The sequence below is a fragment of the Populus euphratica genome, unplaced genomic scaffold (genome assembly GCF_000495115.2).
Source record: "Populus euphratica unplaced genomic scaffold, PopEup_1.0 scaffold1459.1, whole genome shotgun sequence".
NCBI lineage: Eukaryota > Viridiplantae > Streptophyta > Magnoliopsida > Malpighiales > Salicaceae > Populus > Populus euphratica.
Genome location: NW_011501315.1, coordinates 1,203 through 28,151, shown reverse-complemented (window position 1 = coordinate 28,151; position 26,949 = coordinate 1,203). Strand labels below are relative to the sequence as shown.

General features: G+C 33.7%; 1 protein-coding gene and 1 pseudogene across 1 annotated transcript; one reads left to right on the top strand and one right to left on the bottom strand.

Annotated features, from left to right (window-relative positions):
* The first annotated feature begins 22,367 nt into the window (after positions 1 to 22,367).
* Positions 22,368 to 23,175, top strand: LOC105117650 (ubiquitin-like; annotated as a pseudogene).
* Positions 23,096 to 26,907, bottom strand: LOC105117651 (MLO-like protein 12). The gene is made up of 15 exons (XM_011015382.1): positions 26,617 to 26,907; positions 26,457 to 26,514; positions 26,195 to 26,361; positions 25,827 to 25,943; positions 25,669 to 25,729; positions 25,273 to 25,361; positions 25,086 to 25,160; positions 24,904 to 24,998; positions 24,760 to 24,809; positions 24,510 to 24,550; positions 24,245 to 24,415; positions 24,105 to 24,140; positions 23,943 to 24,010; positions 23,785 to 23,845; positions 23,096 to 23,663 (listed from the first exon to the last, which is right to left on the bottom strand). Exons 1-15 carry the CDS (start codon positions 26,737 to 26,739, stop codon positions 23,439 to 23,441), a joined length of 1,437 nt encoding a protein of 478 aa, XP_011013684.1. The 5' UTR covers positions 26,740 to 26,907; the 3' UTR covers positions 23,096 to 23,438.
* Between the last annotated feature and the right edge of the window lie 42 nt (positions 26,908 to 26,949).

Genomic DNA, 26,949 nt, shown 5'->3' with positions numbered 1-26,949 from the left:
ACCCATGTAACGAGTTTTCAACTAATGACTCCCAGACCAGTTGGTTTTAGGGCATTAGGTGTTAAGACACCCCTACGAGCTTAGGAACTCAGGTCGCAGATACTGATATGTAGATAGTGCAATGTTTGATTCCCTTAAGCTTTTCTCCTCAACCCATGTAACAAGCGTTGGGCCAATAGCTCCAAGTCAGTTGACTTTAGGGTATTAGGTGTTAAAACAACCCTTCGGGCTTAATTGCTTAGGTTAGGGAGGCTACGAAACCAAACTTATCTACATTTTTATTATCATCATTTTTTTTCTTTTTTTTTTCTTTTTGTTTTTTAATTATATACAATCCCTTCCCCTTAGTTGTTACCTTTAACAAAAGAACATAAATAATGTAATAATCCAATCTGCAACCCACAATCATATGTTAAAGTGTGTGTGTGTAAATTAAGGTTTAAGAATACATGTTAAATAAGTATGTGAGCAGAATTAAGTGATAACAATGTGAGAGTTTGTAAATCTGAATATTTTAGGAAGTATTATAATAGACCTTGTTAAGAATGGTTACTAAGATGCGTCTCAAGAGTCACTTTAACAAAAGAGCTCCTTTACTCTACCATCCTAGTAACAACAATTATGCACATGCTTTATGAAATGAAAAACAAATTTTTTTTTTTATCAACTACTACCCTCTCCCCCCAACCAAAACGAGACATTGTCCTCAATGTTTTAAGGTAGAAAGATAGAGTATAGAAGATATCACCTGAAATAACGAACACCGACAAACCTGAAACACACTAAAACAAAAATAAGAAATAACAAAACACAATAATAAAACCAAAAGACACAAAAATTCACAAATGAAGGCTCAAATCCAATCTAAGCTTTTTACGGCTTTCCTTAGATGACCAATTTATGCGACTCATGGAAGGATCAATCACAGGAATGAAAGATTGTAGTTGGTCAATCAATTGTTCAGCAGTAGCAGCAGAGATTATGATTCGTCGTGCAGAAGATGTTAGAAATTCCTGTTCCACGGCATGATCAAGAAAAGACAACAACTTATCATAATAACCATTGACATTTAACAAACCTATGGGTTTATGGTGAATGTGCAGTTGAGCCCAAGAGGAAATATGAAAGATCTCTTCCAATGTGCCTAGACCACCTGGTAAAGCAATGAAGGCATCAGCATGGTTAAGCATTGCATTCATTCGAGCTGACATTGTGGAGACCTGAAGTTCCTCTCCAATTGTTTTTCCAATGATGTCCCCTCGTGCCAAAGCTTCAGGGACGACCCCCAAAACTTGACTACCTCCTAAAAATGCAGCTATTGACACACCTCCTATTAACCCAAGACTGCCTCCCCCATACACTAAATGAATCTTTCTTTCAGCTAGCACCTGACCAAGATGATTTGCTGATTCTAAAAACTCATTTTCTTTCCCAGGACTCGATCCACCGAAAACACAAATATTTCTTATTTGATGACCTGAGGAACTTGCCATTTCTACACACTTCTGTATTTGTTGAATGTATGGGTTGAGTAGAAATGAAAGGAAGGAAGAGAGGGTTTTATAGATGAGAAATGAGAAAGACAATCATAACACCTATATGTAGGCCAGCTGGAGTCTCACACACTCTCTCTCTCTTTTTATTTATTTATTTATTTACTTTTTGAAAAAGCATGTGTATATACAGGTAGTTGTGATTATGGCTCACATCTTTCCTTGGTTTTACGTTCAAGAACGGCTTAAACGCCCTCTAGGGGTCGGGAATAGGCTTCCCATCCAATTTTCTTAAAAACTGGCAAACAGGGTCTTTTTTAGTCAGATTCCCAAGACTAAGTCGATCATGTTCTTTATGAAATAGTGGCCATAAATCATGAATTACACGATGCACATCTCCACTAGGATGCGTCTCAAGAGTCAATAGAAGATTATCTAAAGACTCCTTACTCAGGCCATCCTTAATGAATTGTATTTTATATTCATGATTTATAGATACCATTCCTAAAGAACGACATTGTGTATTACAAGTCCATCTAGCACATCGATGACAGACTCCTAGTCGTTTTGCACGACGCTTCTTTGCAAAAGTGCTTTTACCTGTTTTAGGCATGTGTGAAATAAAGAAATTAGAGGACTCACCTGATAATCGGACCTTTGCTTCAATCAACCAGTAAATATCTTCAGGAATTCCATGATTCATTAACAATCTCAATCTTGCACATCTAGCACGGTAAATTTTTGTAATCGCATTCTAAGGTAGAGCGGCAAAATACTTTTTCAATTTTTCAAGATTAGTGTCCATTTTCAAATGAGAATTGGAAGAGAGATTCAAAGAATTGCACAGATATATACACAGATATCAGTTATTGTGGGAAACTGAAAGAACCGACTTAAGTCACGGAGTACCGTTGTCCGCCATTTGACCGGGGTGAGAGAAACTAGCAAAAATCACTCAAAAAGAAACACAAAAACAATGTGAGAAAAACAAAATCATCAACCTTTATCTACAAGATCATTCCAACCAGCTGATTCATTTTCACTAGGAAAATTATCAAAGTAAGCTTTCTAACGATGCCCATTTTCCTTAAAATCATTATCATTCATTGAATTCTCAATATCACAGGCCCCATAAGGATTGGTCCATCTTAATCTTAGCTCTCTAGGGAATGCATAAAGTTGAGAATTATAAAACAAAACTTTTTGATCAGTATCAACTTTTTGACAATTTTCACAAGTTTTGCAAAATGCATGCGTGTCCTTGAACATGGTGGGCCAATAAAATCCATTTTGAAAGATTTTTATAGCTGTCTTTTTTGACGAGAAATAACTTCCACATGCTTCAGAATGACAAAGTTTAATGACACTACTTACCTCATTGTCGGGAATGAATCTTTGAAATATTTGATCAGGACAATATTTGAATAAGTTAGGGTCATCACAATAAAAGCTTTTCACTTCATTCAAAAATTGTTCTTTATCTTGGGTACTCCAATCAGCTGGCAAATCTCCTGAAGTAAGAAAATTGATATTTTTATCATACCAAGGCATTGGACTAAGAGAAAGTAAGGATTCATTAGGAAAGTAATCATCGATTGGTGTGATGTCAGATGTCAAATCTGTTGTCACTATTGACAAAAGATTCGCATCAACATTTTCGGTGCGTTTTTCATCCGTGATTTCTTCCTCAGAATAAATCATTTGCAAATCTTCAGATTCATCCGACTCATTTTTACTTAAAGTAAATTCAAGTTGATCATAAACTAATTCATCAATATGATCTACTTCTTGTAAATCATTATCATCTCCAGGTTGCTTGCAAATGTTGAAAATATTCATCTCCAATGTCATGTTTCCAAATGATAGCTTCATCAGTCCATTCCTACAATTAATCAATGCGTTAGAAGTTACAAGAAACAGAAGTCCTAAAATAATAGGAAATGAATTACATACTTCAACAGGTTGTGTCTAAGACAAGAAAATCCACAAGATAAATGAATTTATCAACTTTTTCTAACACATCTTCAATTATTCCTCTAGGCACTTTTATAGATCTATCGGCAAGTAAAGGAGTTATAGAAATTGGTTTTAACTCACCTAGATTGAGACTCTAAAAGACTGAATATGGAAGTAAATTCACACTAGCTCCAAGATCAAGTAAAGCTCTTTCAATTTTATGTTCTTTAATAAAGAAAGAAATGGTAGGACAACTAGGGTCTTTATATTTGAAAGCATTATTGTTCTGAAGAATGACACTTACTTGTTCGGCTAAAAAGGCTTTCTATTTCACATTTAGTTTTCTCTTTACAGTGCATAGATATTTCAAAAATTTAGTATAGGAAGGAACTTCTTTAATAGCATCTAACAAAGGTTTATTGATCCTTACCTGTTTGAAAGTTTAAAAAATTTCAGAGTTGTGATTGACTTTCCTTTGTTTGGTCATGGCTTGAGGAAATGGAAGTACTGGCGGGGAATCAGTCGTTTCTTTATAATTTTCTGATTCAACCCCTTCCTTACCCTTAGAGATTGACTCATCATCTTTCTCACAAGGTTCAAGAGTGGGTTTTTCAATAACCTTACCACTGCAAAGAGTAATGACTAATTTGACTTGATTCATGTGTTGGCTTCCGAAACTACTTGCATTTGCATTGTATTGCCCCTTGGGATTTTGTTGTGGTTGAGATGAAAACTTACCTTTCTCTTGGAAACTGAGAGCAGATGTCAATTTTGCAAGAGTGTCTTTAAAATCTGTCATGTTTTGAGCAAGTTGTGTATTGATTGTCTCTTGCTTTTCAATGAATGCATGCAATGTTTCCTTAAGATTTCTTCTAGGAGGTGGAGCATGAGGAGGTGCATATCCAATAGAATTTTGGAAATTGTGGTGTGCTTGAAATGGTGGTTATGAAGTTTGTGCATTGTTATTATCACTCTTCCAACTGAAATTTGGGTGATTTCTCCAACCAGGGTTGTATGTTTGGAAGTATGGGTTGTGGTTGGCCCTTTGGAAACTGTTTAAAGCATGGGCTTGTTCATGGAGACATTCCTTAAAAGAAAGCAAGGTTGGAGAGTTATTGGTTGAGTGTTCATTTATTTCACATATTTGACACACAATGTTTTCAACAGATTTTAATTGACCACTCTTTTTCAATTCTAGTGCCTTGACTTTTCTAGCTAAAGATACAAACTTGGCTTGAAGGTCATGATCTTCCCTAAGGTTGTACATACCTCCACTAAATGTATGAGGTTGAGTTTTACTCGGTGCCTTATAAGTACCCGCGGTGTCCCAATTTTGAGCATTTTCAGCTAACAACTCTAAGTACTTCATTGCTTCATCAGGGTTTTTATCTTCAAAAGTTCCATTGCACATCAATTCAACCATTTGCCTATCTTTAGGTGTTAACCCTTCATAGAAATGTGAAACCAATCTCCATGTTTCAAAACCATGATGAGGGCAATTACTTAGCAAGTCTCGATACCTATCCCAACATTTATAAAATATTTCTCCTGTTTTTTGAGTGAAAGTGGTGATTTGTCTTTTGAAAGATTTTGTTCTGTGAGATGGGAAAAACTTTTTCAAAAATTGTTATTGCATTTCATCCCAAGCATGAATGGATCCTGGTCTCAAATTTTGTAGTCATTTTTTAGCTTTATTTTTTAATAAAAAAGGAAAAAGCTTTTAATCTGATAGTGTTCGTGCTATAATTTGAGTTATTATATGTGTTGCAAACCTCCTCAAATTCCCTTAAATGCAAGAATGAATTTTCCAATTCTAAGCCATGAAAAAAAGGTAAAAGTTGAATAATGTCTAGCTTAAAATTAAAATGAGATGCATCAAGAGGAAAAACTATGCATGATGGTGCACTTGTTCTTATGGGATTCATGTGGTCTCTAAGTGTTCTAACACGGTTATTCTCATTATTCTCATTATGAAGTGATTGATTATCTTCTTCGGCTATATTTTCTGAAAATGATAAGGATACCCTATAAAGTCTACCACTTAATGTACGTGACCACACTCTTATGCACGTGTAGGAATAGAATAAGAGGAAGAAGTATGCACGTGTAGGAATAGAATAAGAGAAAGAAGAAAATAAAAGAAGAAGAAACAAGAACAAAGAAACAAAGTTATATATAGTGAAAAGGGAAAATAAAATAAATACTATAATTTGTATAAGAACTTACCTACCCGGCAACAGCGTAAAAAACTTGACACGACTAAAAGATTGATGTCTTCTCCCAAGTGCAGGAGTGTATGTCATCAACTTTCTTGTCAAAAAAAGACAACTGCAAAAATCTTACAATATGGATTCTATCGGCCCACCATGTTCAAAGATACACATGTGTTCTACAAAGCTTGTGAAAATTGTCAAAAGTTAAGATTTATTTCAAAACATAAAGAATCTTTAGATAATCTTCTATTGACTTTTAAGATGTATCCTGGTGGAGATGTGCATTGTGCAATTCATGATTTATAACCCAATTTTCATAAAGAACATGCTCGTCATAGTGACACGACAACATGGAGGTTAACTATATAAATTATAAATATTAATGATGATGATGATGATGATGATGATGATGATGATGAATTGAGGAGGTCTTTGAGGTGTAAGATTAATTTAAGGATTAAACAAGGTTAAAATAATTGTCAAGGTTAGAAGATCCACTAATGGTATTTCAAACAAGTATAGTATAAATTCTTTTTATTACTCAACTGGAAACCACACATAAAGAAGGTTCCAATCAAATTATAAATTGTTTACATGATTACATTAGTTATGTTATTTGAATAAAGCTAATACTTGTAAATGTTGTCAACTATTCATAATTATAGCTTATGTTAACAACAAATCAAGTTCCTTTCATAACATAAATGTTAATTATACTATACAGTTGGGCTATGAAAGTGCTAAGTATCTTATTAATACTTCAAAGTGCATTTTTTTATCAAGGTTTTATATTATCATTTTGCATTTGAAGTATCAATAACTCCTTAATTAAAGCATGTTTTATAGTAACATATCTAATAATATAAGATACCTTTAATTTATGGTAAATATTTATTTTAAATGCAGGCCTATATCATTTTGCACTTGAAGTATCAATAACTCCTTAATTAAAGCATGTTTTATAATAACATATCTAATAATATAAGATACCTTTAATTTATGGTAAATGTTTATTTTAAATGTAAGCCTATCACATAAATGAAAGGATTGATTGATGAATTTAAGAATTGAAATTGAAAAGATAAAAAGATGGCCAAACTTAGAAAAGAGATGCCGATGCAGTCCAAACCGGAATACTATTCGGTAATTAGGTCATATCTGGAGCTGTAGATCTCAGATTTAGGTCTACTTTATATGAATGGAATGGTAAGACATAGGCCTACAATTTCATATAGAGCCTAAGAATTAAAAAGGCCATTTTCAAGTTTAAATTGGAGCAACAACAAATAAGTCCGAAACTATCCTCTAGCTCAAGCAGTGTTCATTATTTGGCCCATATATGGAATTCTAAAAGTCCAAATGACCTCAATTTTTTACACAAGAAAGCTGAGATAATTTCCTACAACTTTCATGTAGTGCTTCTAATTTTAATGTTACTAATGACGTTTTCGGAAGACAAGAGAAAATAAGGATTGTCATCAAGTCAAGAGTTGGTATAACCTAATCGTATGGTATAACCTACATCTGTGTTATGAAAGAAACTTGATTTGTTGTTAAAATAAGTTATAATCATGAATACGTGACAATATTTATAACTATTAGCATTATTCAAATAAGATAATTAATATAATCGTGTTAACAATTTATAATCTGAGTGGAACCTCCTTTGTGTGTGGTTTCTAATTGAATAATAAGAGTTTATACTATACTTGTTTGAAATAGTATTAGTAGATCCTCTAACCCTGACATTTGTTGTTACATTGTTTAATCCTGACATTAATCTTCTATCTCAAAGTTCTCATCAACTTCTTCTTCTTCTTCTTCTTCTTCTAGTACTACTATTACTACTACTAGTACTATTATTATTAATATTAATGTTATTAGTATTAGTATTCTTGTTACTATTACTATTAGTATTACTGCTTATTATTGTTGTTGTTGCTGTTGTTATTTATAATTTATACCATTAATGGATCCTCTAACCTTGATATTTGTTATCATTATTTAATCCTCACATTGATCTTCCATCTCAAAGTTTTTTTTAACTTCTTCTTATTATTAGTACTAGTACTAATACTGCTAGTAGTATTACTACTACTACTGCTACTGCTACTACTACTGTTACTACTACTGCTACTACTATTACTACTAATTAACTTCCTTGTGGCTCGACTCTGATCTTGCCGGGTTACTTATTACTTTGACACTCCTATACTTGGGAGAAGACATCAATCTTTTGATAGTGTCAGGAACTATTGATTAATTAACCTCCTTGTGGCTCGACTCCGATCTTGCCGGGTTATTTATTACTTTGACACTCCTATACTTAAGAGAAGACATCAATCTTTTGGTAGTGTCAATAACTATTAATTTGTTGACTAATTGTTGAGTGGGTGACCACATTTTGACTTAGTGACAATCCTAATTTTCTTGTCTGAACAAAACATCATCACTAACATTAGAATTTGGACAGACTTAAAAAAGGTCATTTGGACTTCTAGAACTCATGATATGGGTAAACACTGAACAATGTCTAGGGTGTAGAACAGATTTGGACTTCTATGTTGTTGCTAAGATCTGGACTTCCAAACGCATAATTGAGTCTTGCCTTTCCCATGAAAGTTTTAGGTTTATGTCTTAGCTTTCCATCCATATAAAGCAGACCTAAATCTAAGTTCTACAGCTCTAGTTATAATCCAATTACTGAACAGTATTCCAATGTGGACTAAATCAGCATCTCTTTTATAAGCTTCACCCTCGTTTTGTCTTTTCAATTTCAATACTTAAACTCATCAATCAATCCTTTCATTTACGTGGTAGGCTTGCATTTAAGGTGAATATTTACTATAAATTAAAGGTGTCTTATGGTTTCAGACTTGTTATTATAAAACATGTTTTAGTTAAGGAGTTATTGATACATCAAGTGCAAAATGATGATATAAAACCTTGATAAAAATACACTTTTAAGTACTAATCACACCTCCCAGTTGGCTTATTACTAGTCCCTAGTAATCAAAGCATTAAAATAGAAAAATAATTTGCAAAATCCATAAAGCAAGGCATTCATCATTCAACTTCCATTAATCTATCCAGATAAAAAAGCTCCCATAAAATTTATATATATGCTCAATACCTCTTAAACAAGATATTAATAAACTTTTTTTTTGTGCTCAATATATCAACACATAGTTATAGGGCTTTACATGGAAGAAAACATATTTTTTATTCTAATGTTTAAACTTAACTTCCTTAAGTTGGGATTATTATCTTTTTCTTCCTTTTTTTTAATATACATATAATAATAGTAATAGTAATAGTAATAGTAATAGTAATAGTAATAACGATAATAATACTACTACTAATAATAATAATATAATAGTAACAATGATAATAATAATAATAATAATAATACTAGTAGTAATAATAATAATACAAACACTAGTAGTAATAATAATAATAGTAATAGTAATAATAGTAGTAGTAGTAGTAATAGTAGTAGTAGTATTAATAATAATAATAATAATAATAGAAAAAGAAGAAGAAGAAGAAGTTGATGAGAACTTGGAGTTCCTGAAGATATTCGCTGGATAATTGAAGCAAAGATCCGATTATCAGGTGAGTCTTCCAACTCTTTTATTTCATACATGCCTGGGACAGGTAAAAGCACTTTTGCAAAGAAACGTCGTGCAAAACGACTAAAAGTCTGTCACCGATGTGCCAGATGGACTTGTAATGCAAAATATCGTTCTTTAGGAATGGTATCTATAAACCGTGAAGATAAAATACAATTCATTAAGGATGGCCTGAGTAAGGAGTCTTTAGATAATCTTCTATTAACTCTTGAGACGCATCCTAGTGGAGATGTGCATCGTGCAATTCATGATTTATGGCCTCATTTTCATAAAGAACATGATCGACTTAGTCTTGGGAATCTGACTAAAAAAGACCCTGTTTGCCAGTTTTTAAGAAAATTGGATGGGAAGCCTATCCCCGACCCATAGAGGGCGTTTAAGCCGTTCTTGGACGTAAAACCAAGGGAAAGCTATGAACCACAATCACAACTGCTTGTACATATATATTTGTTTTTATATATATATAATAATAATAATAAAAAATAAAAAATAAAAAAAGAAAGAGAGAGAGAGTGAGACTTCAGTTAGCGTACATATAGGTGGTATGCTTTGTATTTTCAATTTCTCATCTATAAAATCTTCTCTTCCTTTCCATCATTTCTACTCAACCCATTCATTCAGCATATATAGAAGTGTGTAGAAATGGCAAGTTCCTCTGTTTCTAAAATAAAAACTATTTGTGTTTTTGGTGGATCTAGTCCTGGGAAAGAAAAAGAGTTTTTAGAATCAGCAAATCATCTTGGTCGGGTACTAGCTGAGAGAAAGATTCATTTAGTGTATGGGGGAGGCAGCCTTGGGTTAATGGGGGGTGTTTCAATAGCTGCATATGTAGGAGGCAGTCAAGTTTTGGGGGTTGTCCCTAAAGCTTTAGCCGAAAGGGGACATTATTGGAAAAACAATTGGAGAGGAATTACAGGTCTCCACAATGTCTGATAGAATGAATACAATGTTTAACCATGCTGATGCCTTCATTGCCTTACCAGGTGGTCTGGGTACATTGGAAGAGATCTTTCATATTTCCTCTTGGGCCCAACTGCACATTCACCATAAACCTATAGGTTTGTTAAATGTTAATGGTTTTTATAATAATTTGTTGTCTTTTCTTGATCAAGCTGTGGAACAGGAATTTCTAACATCTTCGGCACGACAAATCATAATCTCTGCTGCTACTGCTGAACAATTGATTGACCAACTACAATCTTTCATCCCTGTAATTGATCCCTCCATGAGTCAACTCAATTGGTCAAGCATGAAACGCCGTAAAAAGCTTAAATTGGATTTGAGCCTTAGTTTGTCAAAAATTGTGTCTTTTGGTTTTATTAATAGCATAATATTTATGTTTTGTTGTTTCTTATATTTGTTTTAGTGTGTTTCAGGTTTGTCAATAGTCGCTGTTTCAGGTGATATCTTCTACACTCTATCTTTTTGCTTAGAACATTGAGGACAATGTCTTGTTTTGGTTGGGGGGAGAGGGTAGTAGTTGATATTAAAAAAAAAAAAATCTATTATTTAAACCATTTGCAAAACTATTGTTACTAGGATGGCAGAGTAATGGAGGAACTTTAGTGACTCTTGAGACGCATCTTAGTAAACATTCTTAACAAGGTCTATTATAATACTTCTTGAAATATTCAGGTTTACAAACTCTTGGATTGCTATCTATAGATTCTGTTTATATGCCCATCTAACAAGTATTTTTAAACCTTCATTTTCACACACACACTCGAACATATGATTGTGGGTTGCATATTGGATTATTACATTATTTGTGTTCTTTTGTTAAAGGTAACAACTAAGGGAAAGGGATATAATATAATATGCAAAAAAAAACAATAAAAAAGAAAATAAAAACAAAGTAGATAAGTTTGGTTTTGTAGCCTCCTTGACTTAAGCAAATAAGCCCGAAGGGGTGTTTGAACACCTAGTACCCTAAAGTCAACTGACTTGGGAGTTATTGGCCCAGTGCTTGTTACATGGGTTGAGGAGAAAGCTTAAGGGAATCAAACACTGCACAATCTACATATCAGTATTTGCAACCCGAGTTACTAAGCTCGTAGGGGTGTCTCAACACCTGATGCCCTAAGACCAACTGGTCTGGGAGTCATTAGCCGAAAGCTCGTTACATGGGTTCAGGATACATTGTGCTATAAATTCTTGCTTTCAAAAAAAAAAAAAAGATAACAATCTCAACCCAAGGAAGTTAACCTTAAACATTAAAACAAAAATTTTGTTTTCTTCCATGAAAAGCTCCATAGCTATGTTTTGATTTATTTAGCACCAAAAGAAGGTTTACTAATATCTTGTTTAAGAGGTATTAAGCAGATATATAAATTTAATGAGAGTTTGTTTATCTGGATAGATTAATAGAAGTTAAATGATGAATGCCTTGCTTTGTGGTATTTGCAAATTATTTTTCTATTTTAATGCTTTGATTACTAGGGACTAGTAATAAGCTGGTTGGGGGGTGTGATTAGTATTTAAAAGTGCATTCTCATTAAGGATTTATGTCATCATATTGCACCTAAAGTATCATTAAATTCCCTAACAAAAGCATGTTTTATATTAGCAAGTCTAAAAATATAATATACCCTTAATTCATGGTAAATGTTCATCCTAAATGCAGGTCTATCACATAAATAAAAGGATTGATTGATGAGTTTAAGGATTGAAATTGAAAGGATAAAAAGAAGGCCAAACTTAGCAAAGTGTTGCTGGTGCATTCCAAACTCGAACACTGTTCAGTAATTTGATCATATCTGGAGCTGTAGATATCAGATTTAGGTCCATTTTATATCGATGGAAAGGTAAGACATAGACCTACAACTTTCATATGAAGTCAAAGACTCCGTTCTGCCGTTTTCAAGCCCAAATCTTAGCAACAACGAAGACGTTGGAAGCTGTCCTGCAGCTCAAGCACTATTCGGTTTTTGGCTCATATCTTGAGTTCTAGAAGTCCAAATGAGCTCTTTTTTTTTTTTATGGAAAGCTGAGATAATTACCCACAGCTTCCACAATTCAGTTGGCTATAATTCTGATGTGAGCAATGACGTTTTGGCCAGCCAACAATATCAAAAATCAGCCCACAATATCAAAAAAACAGCAGCCATTAATGTCAAAAACCAGCCACCAAATCAATGGATGCCCACCAATTCTTCAATCAATCAATAGTTCTGAAACTTAGCCTATAAAAGGAGGCATTGTCTATGTATTTAGTCATATTAATTTTCAGATCAAAGTTATCTTCTTGCTTTCTCTCTACATCTTTGTAATGTTCAAGTTTTCTTTCATGCTATAGTAATCTCTTGTTTATACTCTTTCATTTCCTTTCCTATACTTAGTTAGCTTATATTATGTTTATGTTCTTATATTGCTTGTTTATGTTTTTCTCCTTTTTAATGTTTAGCTAAGTTAATTATGTCAAGGTGAAAAAGTTTCTCTAATGGTGTTAGAATAGGTATAATATAAACTCAACATGAGCTTTAAATGTTTATATCCAAGAAAGATTGTTATTAACATGTTTTATCTTTTTATCTTACTAATTCTTAATGCCTTGCTTATTAAATGTTTAATTTAGATTTGTGTTGTATAATATTTGGTACATCAAATGCTTGATCTTTCATAGTTTTTGGCCGAAATCGTTATTATGATAGAAACTTGATTTGTTGTTAACATAAACTAGCAACATGAATGCTTGATGATATTTATAAGTATGGTATTACTTATATAAGATAATTAATATGATCATGTTAGTAATTTATAATGAGCTAATAACGAGAAATCATCCGATTAGAACTTCCTTTGTGTGTGGTTTCTAGTTGAGTAATAAAAAGAGTTTATATTATATTTATTTGAAATACCATTAGTGAATCCTATAACCTTGACATATGTTTTATTATTGTTTAATCCTTACATCAATATCACATCCCAAAACTTTCTTCAACTTCTTTTCTGTTATTATTCTCTTCAAATCTTTTTTCTTTATTTGTAATTTATATAATTCACCTCCCTGTGGTTCGACCCCGGTCTTGCCGGGTTATTTTATTTTGACACTCCTGCACTTGGGATAAGACATCAACTCTTTGATCGTGTCAGATTCAAAGTTTCTGAAGACTTCATTAATGATGGTTGGCTTCGGAGTTGACTTAATTTGGTTGTCTTCTTGCAATTTTTGATTTGGATGCTGCTCTTCATTATCTTATAGTTTTCATCACGTAGAATCTAACTAGTTCAACTACACTACTCAGGATTGCCGGGTAAATTTTGCTTGGAAGCTAATATAAGTGGTTTATGTATTTACAAATTGGGATCATACCTCAACTTTCTTTATAGTCCCCAATACCTCAAGCCTGCACTTTGAGATGTGTGCTTTAATTTTCCTTGGTGTATTTTAAAAAAGAAAAAAAAGGCACTTAAGATCACAAGAGATTTTTAGTGAAATGGGCTAATTGGGTGTCGTGGAGTTTTGCCCCAGTGGAGATGGTAGAAGAGGCAAGCGCGAAATTTTAGAGGGAGCAAACCCTTCACTGACTATCGAGCTGCTCGTCAGCGCCATTCATATGTGCCCAACTTTAGTTTTAGGATTTTGTTAATTTGTTGGAACGTGAGAAACAGGAAAGGAAAGTATGACATTTTCAAAAGCAACCTGCACATGAATGTGAATTCTTAACTGGCGGTAGTTGTCGGCTAAGTAGGCAAAGTGAATGTCTCGTCTGCTTGTGAAACTTAAACACAACCCATAACTTGTTTTGCCGGTTAGAGATGTTCTAATCTTAAGAGAATTTTGAGGGTATTTTATCAAAATATCACAGGAGGATATAGCATGTGACAAAAAAAATAATTTTTTGAGGAAATAACGTATTTTTATGAATCGCTAATAGAAATAATGGGTTATAACCAGGTATTTATATGCTATAACGATGGCCTCAATTATCGACATGAATACTTACATCCACATTAATAATTACATCTTCTTGCTCCTCTGCATGATCTTAACCATTCTCCCCCAGTTCATCTTCAAGAAGCTCACCAAAGCAACAACCAACACTAAACTCCACCTTCCTCCAAGCAGACCAGCTCTTCCAGTGATTGGTCACCTCCACCTCTTCACTCTTGCCTTGTACAAATGTTTCTACAATCTCTCCTCCAAATTAATATGGCCCTCTCCTGTATCTCCGACTGGGCCCTCGCATTGTCATCTCGTATCATCAGAATCCATGGCAACAGAGATCTTCCGGATCAATGATCTTGCCTTTTCGTCTCGCCCAACATTTGCTTTAAATCTGTTTATGAGTTACCTTGGGGAACCTCGGGATTTATCACTGCACTTTATGGTGATTACTGGAAATTCATTAAGAAACTTTTTGTGACTGAACTGCTTGGACCAAAAGCGCACACAAAATAAGAAACAATGAGGGGCAACAAGAATAAATGCCTGGAGTTATGCAAAAAAATGTTATTTTTCCAAAACTTTTACATCTGTTTTTTCAAAACTTTTAGCAAAGTGTGTCTGGTTTAATAATTTTTTATTATTTTTAGCAAAGTGGAGATTTAATAATTTTTGTAGTTGTTTGAAAAAAATTGTCTTAGAAAGTATTTTTTATTGAAATTGGTTTGGTATTGGTATATATTTGATTAAAACTGTAATTAAAATTATGATAGAATAAAAAATAATTTAATGTGTTTGGTTAAACATATTTAATGTGTTTGCATTCATTGAAAAGCAAGAGACAATCAACACTCAAAATGCTCAAACCATGACTGATTTGAAAGATACTCTTGCAAAGTTCACATCTGCTCTCAGTTTTCAGGAGAAAGGTAAGTTTCCATCTCAACCCCAGCATAATCCCAAAGGACAATACAATTCAAGTACAAGCAATTCTGGAAGCCAACATCTAGATCAAGTCAAATCAGTCACTACTCTCCGCAGTGGTAAGGTTATTAAAAAACCTATTCTTGAACCTTGTGAGAAAGAAGATGAGTTAGTCTCCAAGGGTAAGGAAATGGTTGAACCTGATCATTGCAAGGAAGAGACTGATTCCCCACCAGCACTTCCATTTCCTCATGCCATGACCAAACAAAGGAAAGTCAATCACAATTCTGAAATCTTTGAAACTTTCAAACAGGTAAGGATTAATATACCTTTGCTAGATGCTATTAAACAGGTACCATCTTATGCTAAATTTTTGAAAGATCTATGCACTGTAAAGAGAAAATTGAATGTGAAAAAGAAAGCCTTCTTAGCCGAACAAGTAAGTGCCATTCTTCAGAACAATAATGCTTTGAAATATAAAGACCCTGGTTGTCCTACAATTTCTTGCTTTATTGGAGAACATAAAATTGACAGAGCTTTACTTGATCTTGGAGCTAGTGTGAATTTACTTCCATATTCGGTTTTTCAAAGTCTAAATCTCGGTGAGTTAAAACCTACTTCTGTTACTCTTTTACTTGCTGATAGATCTATAAAAATGCCTAGAGGAATAGTTGAAGATGTGTTAGTACAAGTTGATAAATTCATCTTTCCTGTGGATTTTATTGTCTTGGATACACAACCTGTTGAAGCATGCAATTCAATTCCTGTTATTTTAGGACGTCCATTTCTTGCAACTTCTAATGCATTGATTAATTGTAGGAATGGAGTGATGAAGTTATCTTTTGGAAACATGACATTAAAAATGAATGTTTTTAACATTTGCAAGCAACCTGGAGATGATAATGATTTACAGGAAGTAGATTTTATTGAAAAAATAATTTACGATCAATTTGAAAATTCTTCCAATGAATAGTAGTAGTAGTAGTAGTAGTAGTAGTAGTAGTAGTAGTAGTAGTAGTAGTAGTAGTAGTAGTAGTAGTAGTAGTAGTAGTAGTAGTAGTAGTAGTAGTAGTAGTAGTAGTAGTAGTAGTAGTAGTAGTAGTAGTAGTAGTAGTAGTACTAATAATAATAATAATAATAATAATAATAATAATAATAATAAAGAAAAAGAAGGAGAAGAAGAAGAAGAAGATGAGAACTTTGAGATGGAATATTAATGTAACGATTAAACAATGATAATAACAAATGTCAAGGTTAGAGGTTCCACTAATGGTATATCAAACAAGTATAGTATAAACTCTTATTATTGAATTGGAAACCACACACAAAGGAGGTTCCAATCAGATTATATATTGTTAACATGATTACATTAGTCATCTTATTCAATTAATGCTAATACTTGTAAATCTCGTCAAGCATTCATGATTATAACTTATGTTAACAACAAATCAAGTTCTTTTCATAGCTCAGGTGTCGGTTATACCATACATTATGGGCTATGAAAGTGCCAAGCATTTGTTGTACCAAGTGTTATACAACATAAATCAAGATTAGTCATTTAACAAGCAAAGTATTAAAGAGTGAACAAGATAACAAATATAAAACATGTTAGTATCAAACATTAAAGTCCATATTAAGTTTACATTATACTTATTCTTACACCATTAGTGTAACCTTTTCACCTTGACATAATTAACTTAGCTAGACATAATGAAAGAAAGCAAAATAGATAAACAAAATAAGAACATAAAAGTTAACTAAGTAAAGGAAAGGAAATGAAAGGCATAAACTTAATATTAATGAAAGCAAAGCATAAACATTACAAAAAATACAAAGAGAGAAAGGAAGAGCATGATCTTGATCTGGAAACCAAGATGCCTAAATGCATGGCAAATGCCTCCTTTTATAGGCCAAAATTGGGAACTATTGATTTGATGACTAATTGATAAGTGGGTGGCCAACTTTTGACTTGGTGACAATCCTTATCTTCTCTTGTCTGCCCAAAACGTCATTGATAACGTCAAAATTGGAGCCAGTTGTAAACATGAAAGTTGTAGGCAATTGTCTCAGCTTTCTTGTGTAAAACATTCATATCATTTGGTCTTCTAGAACTCCAGATATGGGCCAAACACTGAACAGTGCTCGGGCTGGATGACAGATTCGGCCTTCTTTGTTGTTGCTCCAATTTGAACCTAAAAATGGCCTTTTTAGATCTTGGGCTCCATATGAAAGTTGTAGGACTATGTCTTACCTTTCCATCCATATAAAGTGGACCTAAATCTGAGATCTACAGCTCCAGATATAATCCAATTACTAAACAGTATTCCAGTTTGGACTGCACCGGCATCTCTTTTCGAAGTTTAGCCATCTCTTTATCCTTTCAATTTCAGTTCTTAAATTCATCAATCAATCCTTTCATTTATATGATAGGCCTGCATTTAAAATAAACATTTACCACAAATTAAAGGTATCTTATATTGTTAGATATGTTATTATAAAACATGCTTTAGTTAAGGAGTTATTGATACTTCAAGTGCAAAATGATGATATAAAACCTTGATAAAAATACACTTTTAAGTACTAATCATTTGGTTTGCTAATATTGTTAATTTTCTTGTGTCAGGACATTTGCCAGCGCATTGGGGCACCCAAGACAAAAGAAAGTTCTTGAACGAAGTGAAGAACTTTTATTTAGATGACCCTTATTTATTCAAATATTGTCCTCATCAAATATTTCGAAAATACATTCCCGACAATAAGGTAAGTAATGTCATTAATTTTTGTCATTCTAAGGCATGTGGGGGTCATTTTTCGTCAAAAAAGACAGCTGCAAAAATCTTACCATGTGGATTTTATTGGCCCACCATGTTCAAGGACACGCATGCATTCTGCAAAACTTGTGAAAATTGTCAAAAGTTAGGATCTCTTTCAAAACATCACATGATGCCTTTAAGTACTATTCTTGTCATTGAAATCTTTGACTATTGGGGTATAGATTTTATCGGTCCATTTCCTCCATCATTTGGTTTTGTGTACATAGTAGTCGCAGTAGACTATGTTTTAAAATGGATAGAAGCAATTCCAAGTTGTAACAACGATCATAAAACAGTCATTAAGTTTTTAAAAGAAAACATTTTGAGTCGATTTAGAATCCCTTGGGCCATGATAAGTGATGGTGGAACACATTTCTGTAACAAGTCATTTGAGTCTTTAATGAAGAAATATGGAATCACACACAAAGTTGCCACCCCTTATCACCCCTAGACAAATGGACAAGTAGAACTTGCTAATAGGGAGATCAAACAAATCTTGGAAAAAACAGTGAACCCTAATCGAAAGGACTGGTCTTTAAGACTTAATGATGCACTTTGGGCCTATCGAACTGCTTTTAAAACATCATTAGGTATGTAACCTTATAGGTTGGTTTATGGAAAACCTTGTCATTTGCCTGTGGAACTTGAATACAAAGCTTATTGGGCTATTAAAGTTTTCAATTCAAACCTGGATGATGCTAGCCAGCTGCGTAAGTTACAAATAAATGAGCTTGAAGAAATAAGAAAGGATGTATATGAGAATTCAAAAATTCATAAAGCAAGAATCAAAGACTTTCATGATAAAAGAATCTTGAGAAAAACATTTGATGTTGGTCAAAAAGTTTTGCTTTATAATTCTCGACTCCATTTATTTCCTGGAAAGCTAAGATCAAGATGGAGCGGTCCATTTGTTGTGAAACATGTATATCCTTATGGGGCCTTTGATATTGAGAATCCAAAGAATGGTAATGTTTTCAAGGTCAATGGACATCGTTTGAAAGCTTACTTTGATAATTTTTCTAGTGAAAATGAATCCATTGGTTTGAATGATCCTGTATATGAAGGTTGATTATTTTGTTTTTCTCATATTTTTTTGTGTTTCTTTTTGGTGTGACTTTTGTTTTGCTAGTCTTTCTCCAACCCCGGTCAAATGGCGGATAACGGTACTCCGTGACTCTTAAGTCGGTTCTTTCAATTTCCCATGATAATTGATATCTTTGTATATATTTGTTCAATTCCTTGTTCCTTCTCTTTTCTTTACATCTCTTCTTCACTTCTCTTTAAAAACAAAACAAAACAAAAATAGACACCACTATTGAAAAATTGAAAAAGTATTTTCCTGCTCTGCCTCAGAATGAGATTACAAAAATTTACCATGCTAGGTGTGAAAGATTGAGGTTGTTAATGAACCATGAAATTCCTGAAGATATTCACTGGATAATTGAAGCAAAGATCCGATTATTAGGTGAGTCTTCCAACTCTTTTATTTCATACATGCCTGGGACAGGTAAAAGCACTTGCTGGTGCATTCCAAACTCGAACACCGTTCAGTAATTTGATCATATCTGGAGCTGTAGATATCAGATTTAGGTCCATTTTATATCGATGGAAAGGTAAGACATAGACCTACAACTTTCATATGAAGTCAAAGACTCAATTCTGCCGTTTTCAAGCCCAAATCTTAGCAACAACGAAGACGTCGGAAGTTGTCCTGCAGCTCAAGCACTATTCGGTTTTTGGCTCATATCTTGAGTTCTAGAAGTCCAAATGAGCTCTGGTTTTTTTTTATGGAAAGCTGAGACAATTGCCCACAACTTCCACAATTCAGTTGGCTATAATTCTGATGTGAGCAATGACGTTTTGGCCAACCAACAATATCAAAAATCAGCCCACAATATCAAAAAAACAGCAGCCATTAATGTCAAAAACCAGCCACCAAATTAATGGATGCCCACCAATTCTTCAATCAATCAATAGTTCTGAAACTTAGCCTATAAAAGGAGGCATTGTCCATGTATTTAGTCATATTAATTTTCAGATCAAAGTTATTTTCTTGCTTTCTCTCTACATCTTTGTAATGTTCAAGTTTTCTTTCATGCTATAGTAATCTCTTATTTATGCTCTTTCATTTCCTTTCCTTTACTTAGTTAGCTTATATTATGTTTATGTTCTTATATTGTTTATTTATGTTTTTCTCCTTCTTAATGTTATGCTATAGTAATCTCTTGTTTATGCTCTTTCATTTCCTTTCCTATACTTAGTTAGCTTATATTATGTTTATGTTCTTATATTGTTTATTTGTGTTTTTCTCCTTCTTAATGTTTAGCTAAGTTAATTATGTCAAGGTGAAAAGGTTTCTCTAATGGTGTTAGAATAGGTATAATATAAATTCAACATGAGCTTTAAATGTTTATATCCAAGAAAGATTGTTATTAACATGTTTTATCTTTTTATCTTACTAATTCTTAATACCTTGCTTATTAAATGGTTAATTTAGATTTGTGTTGTATAATATTTGGTACATCAAATGCTTGATCCTTCATAGTTTTCGGCCGACATCGTTATTATGATAGGAACTTGAATTGTTGTTAACATAAACTAGCAACATGAATACTTGATGATATTTATAAGTATGGTATTACTTAGATAAGATAATTAAGATGATCATGTTAGTAATTTATAATGAGCTAATAACGAGAAATCATCCGATTAGGACCTCCTTTGTGTGTGGTTTCTAGTTGAGTAATAAAAAGAGTTTATATTATATTTATTTGAAATACCATTAGTGAATCCTATAACCTTGACATATGTTTTGTTATTGTTTAATCCTTACATCAATATCACATCCCAAAACTTTCTTCAACTCCTTTTCTGTTATTATTCTCTTCAAATCTTTTTCTTTATTTGTAATTTATATAATTCACCTCCCTGTGGTTCGACTCCGGTCTTGCCGGGTTATTTTACTTTGACACTCCTGCACTTGGGATAAGACATCAACTCTTTGATCGTGTCAGTAGCACCAATTATCAAAGGGGGCATATTTAATTAGAATCAATGACTATAAAATGAATTAGAAAAGGAACATATAAGTAACATTCTCTATGCATTTATAGTTAAGAGTTTAGTGTATGCATAAATTTATACAAAACCTAACTTGGTATTTATAATAGGAATGTTGGGAAGGTTTCAAAATAATCTAGGAAAGAACCATTGAAAAACTACTAAGAAAGTCATTAGATACCAATAAGGAACCAAGAATTACCAGTTGACTTATGGACATACTAATCACCTTAAGGTAATTGGTTATTCAAAATCGGATTTTGTTGACTATACAAACACAAAAAAGTTTACTTTAATTACATATTTTTTCTTGTTGAATGAGTTATGTCTTGGAGAAGTATTAAACAAACTATTATTGATTTGTCTACTATAAAAGCATAGCTCATTGCATGCTATAAAATAAAAACACTAGCTAAGAAATTTTAATTTTAATTTTAAAGTTTTTGATTTCATATCAAGACTAATAAAGATATATTATGATAATTTAGCTGCAGTTTTTTATTGTAAGAATAATAAGAGTAGAAGTTAAAACATACATGCCACAAAAAAAAATCTTATTATAAAAGAGAAAGTGAAGTAACATAAAGTATTTATTGAACATATTAGCACTGAGCTAATGTTTGTGAATTTTATGACTAAAGCATTGCTAGCAAAATAATATAAAGATCATATGGATTACATGGGTCTAGCTAAGCCATGTGATATTTGAATTTATTGTATTTTCTAGCCATTTTTCTTTATATTATTCTTAGAGATTGAAGTGGTGTTTTGTGCAAATAAAGTATTGTTTATCTGTGCGCGCGTGTATATATTAGGATATATAAAGTTGGATGTAAAATACTTATTGAAAATTTATTCATAAAGTTTATTTGTTTATTAAATATTTATTTTAAAAATGTAATGTATTATAATACATGAAAGGAAATACTTGATTATAAAATGTGACCACTAAATTTATATATTAAATTCTTAATTTAAATATGAATGTTCACATTCTGAATATTTTAAATTTTATAAAGATATTGTTAGTTTTTTTATAGTGTCATAAGAGCCAAGTAAAAAAAATATTAGAAAATATCCTTAAAATAACCTAAATAACATGTAGTTTTGTGATGAAATAATTAAGTGACGACTAAAACTTGAAGGCCATTGAATTTTGGTATTGATCCAACGCATCCATGATAGATAGAAGTATAAATATTAGATTATATATAAAAAGTCTCTGACCTAAGCAAAAAAATATTACAAAAAGTCTCTTGTTTCTATTCACGTAATAACCCTAAATTTTAATATAAATTAGATGTTTTATTATCGAGGATGCTAATTTATCTGGACTATTACTTTAATACATAATCAATTATAGCAATTTTTAGCATATTAAATTTATTTAATCTTACACTGACACAAATGATAATGTTAAGTCCAAGATTCAGGAGAAGGAAGGAATCCATCCAGATCAGCAGAGGCTAATCTTTGTAGGGAAGCAGCTAGACGATGGAAGGACCCTTGCTGATTATAATATTCAAAAGGACTCTACTCTTCATCTGGTGCTGCGTTTAAGAGGAGGGATGCAAATATTTGTCAAGACCCTAACAGGAAAGACAATTACCCTTGAGGTCGAGAGCTCTGATACAATAGACAACTTGAAAACCAAGATTCAAGATAAGGAAGGTATTCCACCTGATCAGCAGAGGTTTATCTTTGCTGGGGAGCAATTGGAGGATGGGAGCTCATGAGGATTATAATGTTCAGAAGGAGTCTATTGTCCATCTCGTGCTCCGTCCTCGTGGTGGTGATTTCTGAGTGTAATAATTGTCGTCTTCTTGTTTGGTTGCCCTTAGAAACTCGTTAGATTATGGTGATGTTAGTGTTTAAGTTGCTCTTTTGTTATTCTCTGTTCAATGCTCAGTTTCGAACAATAGGAAATTAAACTCCGACAAGTAATCATGTCTCTTCTGTCAATTTTCAGTTCGATGATTGCTGTGTTTTCTGGTCCCCCTATCTGGGGGTTTGAGTTTGGTGTCACCGCGTGATTCTATATTTTATAGATTTCTGACATGCCAAACTTGATTCTATGTACTTAAATTGTTTGCATTCTGTGCTTGGGAGGAGAAGGTAACTTGGAATCGATGTTGCATTTCACATAACGATTATGTTTTTCATCGTTCTCAAATGACAATCACATAAAAGAAAAAAAAATAGACTAATGGAGTTGCCTGCTACAGATTCAGCAACTGTGTTAACTAAATCACCCTAATAATTCCCAAACACGTTTTATTTTCTAGATCATCAAAGAAGAAATCTGCCATGGCAATATCACGCTGAAAATCGTTGGACTGTATAATTGGAGTGGGAATGGAGGTAAGTTCAAAGCTTCTCCGTGTCTTCTTCTACACCATGTTTTAAGTGTTTGTGAGAACCTAAAATATTGAGGCAGTCCGTCTCCAGCGACCGGTTTCAAATTAAGACCTTAGTGATGCTTGTATTCCACCGGACTCGCCTCTGTAGTCATGCAGTGGATGAACAGGGGATATGGTATGCGATGGGGTGCCTGGTGCACTCGTTGCTGGTGTTACAGTGCCCGAGTGTCGATTCTGTTTAACGTGTTGTTTAGCAGTGTGGTGCCAATTTCTCAGGGCCTTGGCAAGTCGCTCATTGAAAATCGTTGGCCGCATGGTTGTACCCATCTGATTTAATGAAGTTAGATGGTAACTCTATAATTCAATAAAACAGAGACTAAAGATAGATAATATGAGAAAACAATGCGATGATGATAGAAGGCTGTGCATTGCAAGGCAGCAAGCATACCTGAGTTACCAACGCATACAAAGGAAGAGTCACATAGCTGCAAAAGAATTGAATTATTGCCCTGTTCTCAAATCAGAAAAAGCTTGTGTTATTTGCAAAATTCTGGATGGTTCGTCACAAGTGTGATTCAAAGCTGTTCTGATGAGGGAAAAGCTCACCACATTGTGATCCTCAAAATTAGATCTTCTGGATACTTGTGAAAGCAAGACTTCAACCCGAATTCATACTACAGAGTGAAGGAGAAGAAAGCCAAGAGTTGAATTTAGTTAGCGAAACCAGTTACCAGCAAAATAAACAGTGATAGAGCCAAAAAAACTTGCCCAAGTCCACGCTAAGAAAGCAAACTGGAAAGCATTCTGCATTCACAAAAATGGGCGGACAACAAAGAAAAAGTTAAGAAGAAATGGTTTCAATGTAAGGTTGATCACGAAGCATTGTAAATCGAAATGCACAGAGATACCTGAAAGAGAACGAAATTTATAAGATAAAGAAGCAGGCGTGGATGGTTGAACCAAAAGAGATCGTCCCCTGGTTGGACCACTGGGGTACCCTGCACCACCTGTGTGCCTTGAATCCTCAGACCCATCTGGGTTATAACAACCTGTAGCTTTGTACTCACCGATAAGATAACCTGTAATATAAAGAGTCCACATCAAGCTCGTGGATTTTCCAGTTTTGTAGAGTCAATAATAGAATGACTAACTGGAATCAAATTTTCTGCTTACAATCAGCGGGATGAAAGGGAGCCATAGATAAGAATACCAGCCTGTCCATAACAAACGTTGTTTCAGTTTGGCTTGTGAAAACTTTTAGTTATATATTCGTGATAATGGCAATATGTAAAGAAAATTTGTTTTCTAATGGAAAAACACCATGGAAACTGTTCAACTTCTTCATGCTACAAGAGAGCGCATTGCTAAAATCTTTGAGTCCACAAATGCATGATGTTCAAGAGAAATACTGATTTCAGCTCACCATATGTATTAAACAGTAGGAAAAGAATTGCAAAGAACCAGATGGTTGGGCTGCGAGCACGAAAAAGGAAGGTCATTTTCTTGAATTCTCTTTTACTCTTATCATTTTCAGGAAAGCTAATAATCAATGTAGTGAGTAGGTAACCTGATTCCAACCACAACTTTGAAATCCTCCTCAAGTGATCTTTTGATGTATGTCTGGAAATCGAACTTAATTTGACTCCGAGGTGCCAAATGTGCCTAGAGAGCAATTGCAAAACATAGCTACTAAGTATTCAATGGAATCAGTTTTGCATTGATGGGCATCTGATATTAAAATTTACTTACAGTGATAAAGCCATGGCGTAGGGTCAGGTAATCCACCTTTGGAACTGATCTGAGAAATTGTCTGAAGAAACAGACCTGGACAAATGGAAACTTGCTTCAATGGGTTGCAATTGATTATTATCAAGGAGAGCTAGCCAATTGGAATTGGAAGAAGAAAAAACCCAAGAGGGTAAATTTTCTCCCTTACTATCCACAGGAGAATTGGTGAAAGAGTCCAGAAGTTCAGATGCCTCCTTCCAAATGATGTCTCCCTTGCAAACCTAAACCTCTCCGGGTCTGCAGGATGCATTGAATAATAAATCTGTCATCGTTTCAGAAATTATATAGTTAACTTTTATTTTTATAGTTTAATCCTTTTCGTCCAGCTTTTTTTTAATAAATAGAAAATGTTGGAAAAGAAGTCGATATAATGTATAATTTGTATGGTGGTCAAGAAATTCTCAACGGATTTTCTCCCATGTTCACCATTAATGTGACCATGCCATTTTGAAATCGAAGGAGAATATCAATCATCTTCCTTAACGCTAGAGATTTGCTGGAGGCCCGAAGGTGGCATTTCAGCATGTAATTGTATGATACCCACCATGTGAGAACTGGTAGTTAGATGTTGTCGTCTCTATTTCCCATTTCTTCCATTTCCTCATCTGCAATCCAACAACAGCATACGAAACAACTAAATCCTTGCTCTAAATAACAATCGCACAAGAAAAAGAGAAGGAAAAAGAAACTGACTCTACATGCCTTTGCTCTGCTTAAGGTCAGAGTGATGATGCAACAAAGTACGTGGAAAGCCGCTAGCACAAAGATGAATATGTGAAGTTGCGTGATGCCGTCAGCTGAAACAAGAGAAACTTTACCCTGCAAAGATGAAGAGGTGCCATGGATTAACACCTTACTTTGCTAAAACTTATCACCAGATCGAGTTATTTTGTTCGTTTTTCTCTTGTATGTGCCCGCCGTGTTGCTTTTTTCATGAATAACTCTTGAGGTTTTCTTGGCTTCAGGAGCAATTTATTTACAAGTTCTTAGCGCACCAAATTAACCATGAAAATTAAAGTCCGCGCCACCACGATCACAGACAATTACTTAAAAGAATCTAGGCAACATGCCTTCTTAGCACACTTGTCAGATCCCCCATTTTCATCCTCTGACGGATCCTTCTCTTGCTTCTTACACGGATGCCAGGTAGCCCCTACAGACTTTGGTACACATATTTCTGAAATAGGTCCTTGTCCTATTGTTAGAAGCAATGACATGAATCCCAATAACATAAGCTCTGAGAAAGGTATACACAAAAGCTGATTCAGTTCCTTGGAAACCAAAAACACAATTCTAATATGCAACATATGCCTAATTTACGAGATTTCAGACCTGATTTGATCTTTTCAAGTGCCTCATAAAGAGCTCGTTTGCGTCTCTTTGTCAGCCACTGCATGCAAAGAACAAAATGTGTGCGTGTGTATCGTTTGAGATATATTCTTAACAAAGAAATTCAAACTATAGCCATTAGGTAGCTAACTTCAAGTCTTACCTTTCCAATTAAATGAATGATGTGTTCGATAATGATTGAAATCAATACCATCACAAAACAAACAACAGCAACCGCCCATGTTGGAGTTTCCTCCAGAGATCGAGCTTTTACAGCCTCCACCATCTAGTGCCAGCTTTCCAAGATTTTTATTTCCACTGCAACTCACTATGTCACAGAACTTTATGCACAGAAGATTAGTCTCTCTCTCTCTCTTACTCTCTCTTATTCGTCTAAAGAAATTATAAGGTCCATTATTTATAGACGTGTTTATAAATGAAGAAAAAGGGTACGTCCAATGCCATTGAATGTGAACACTATATGATGAGGAAAGAG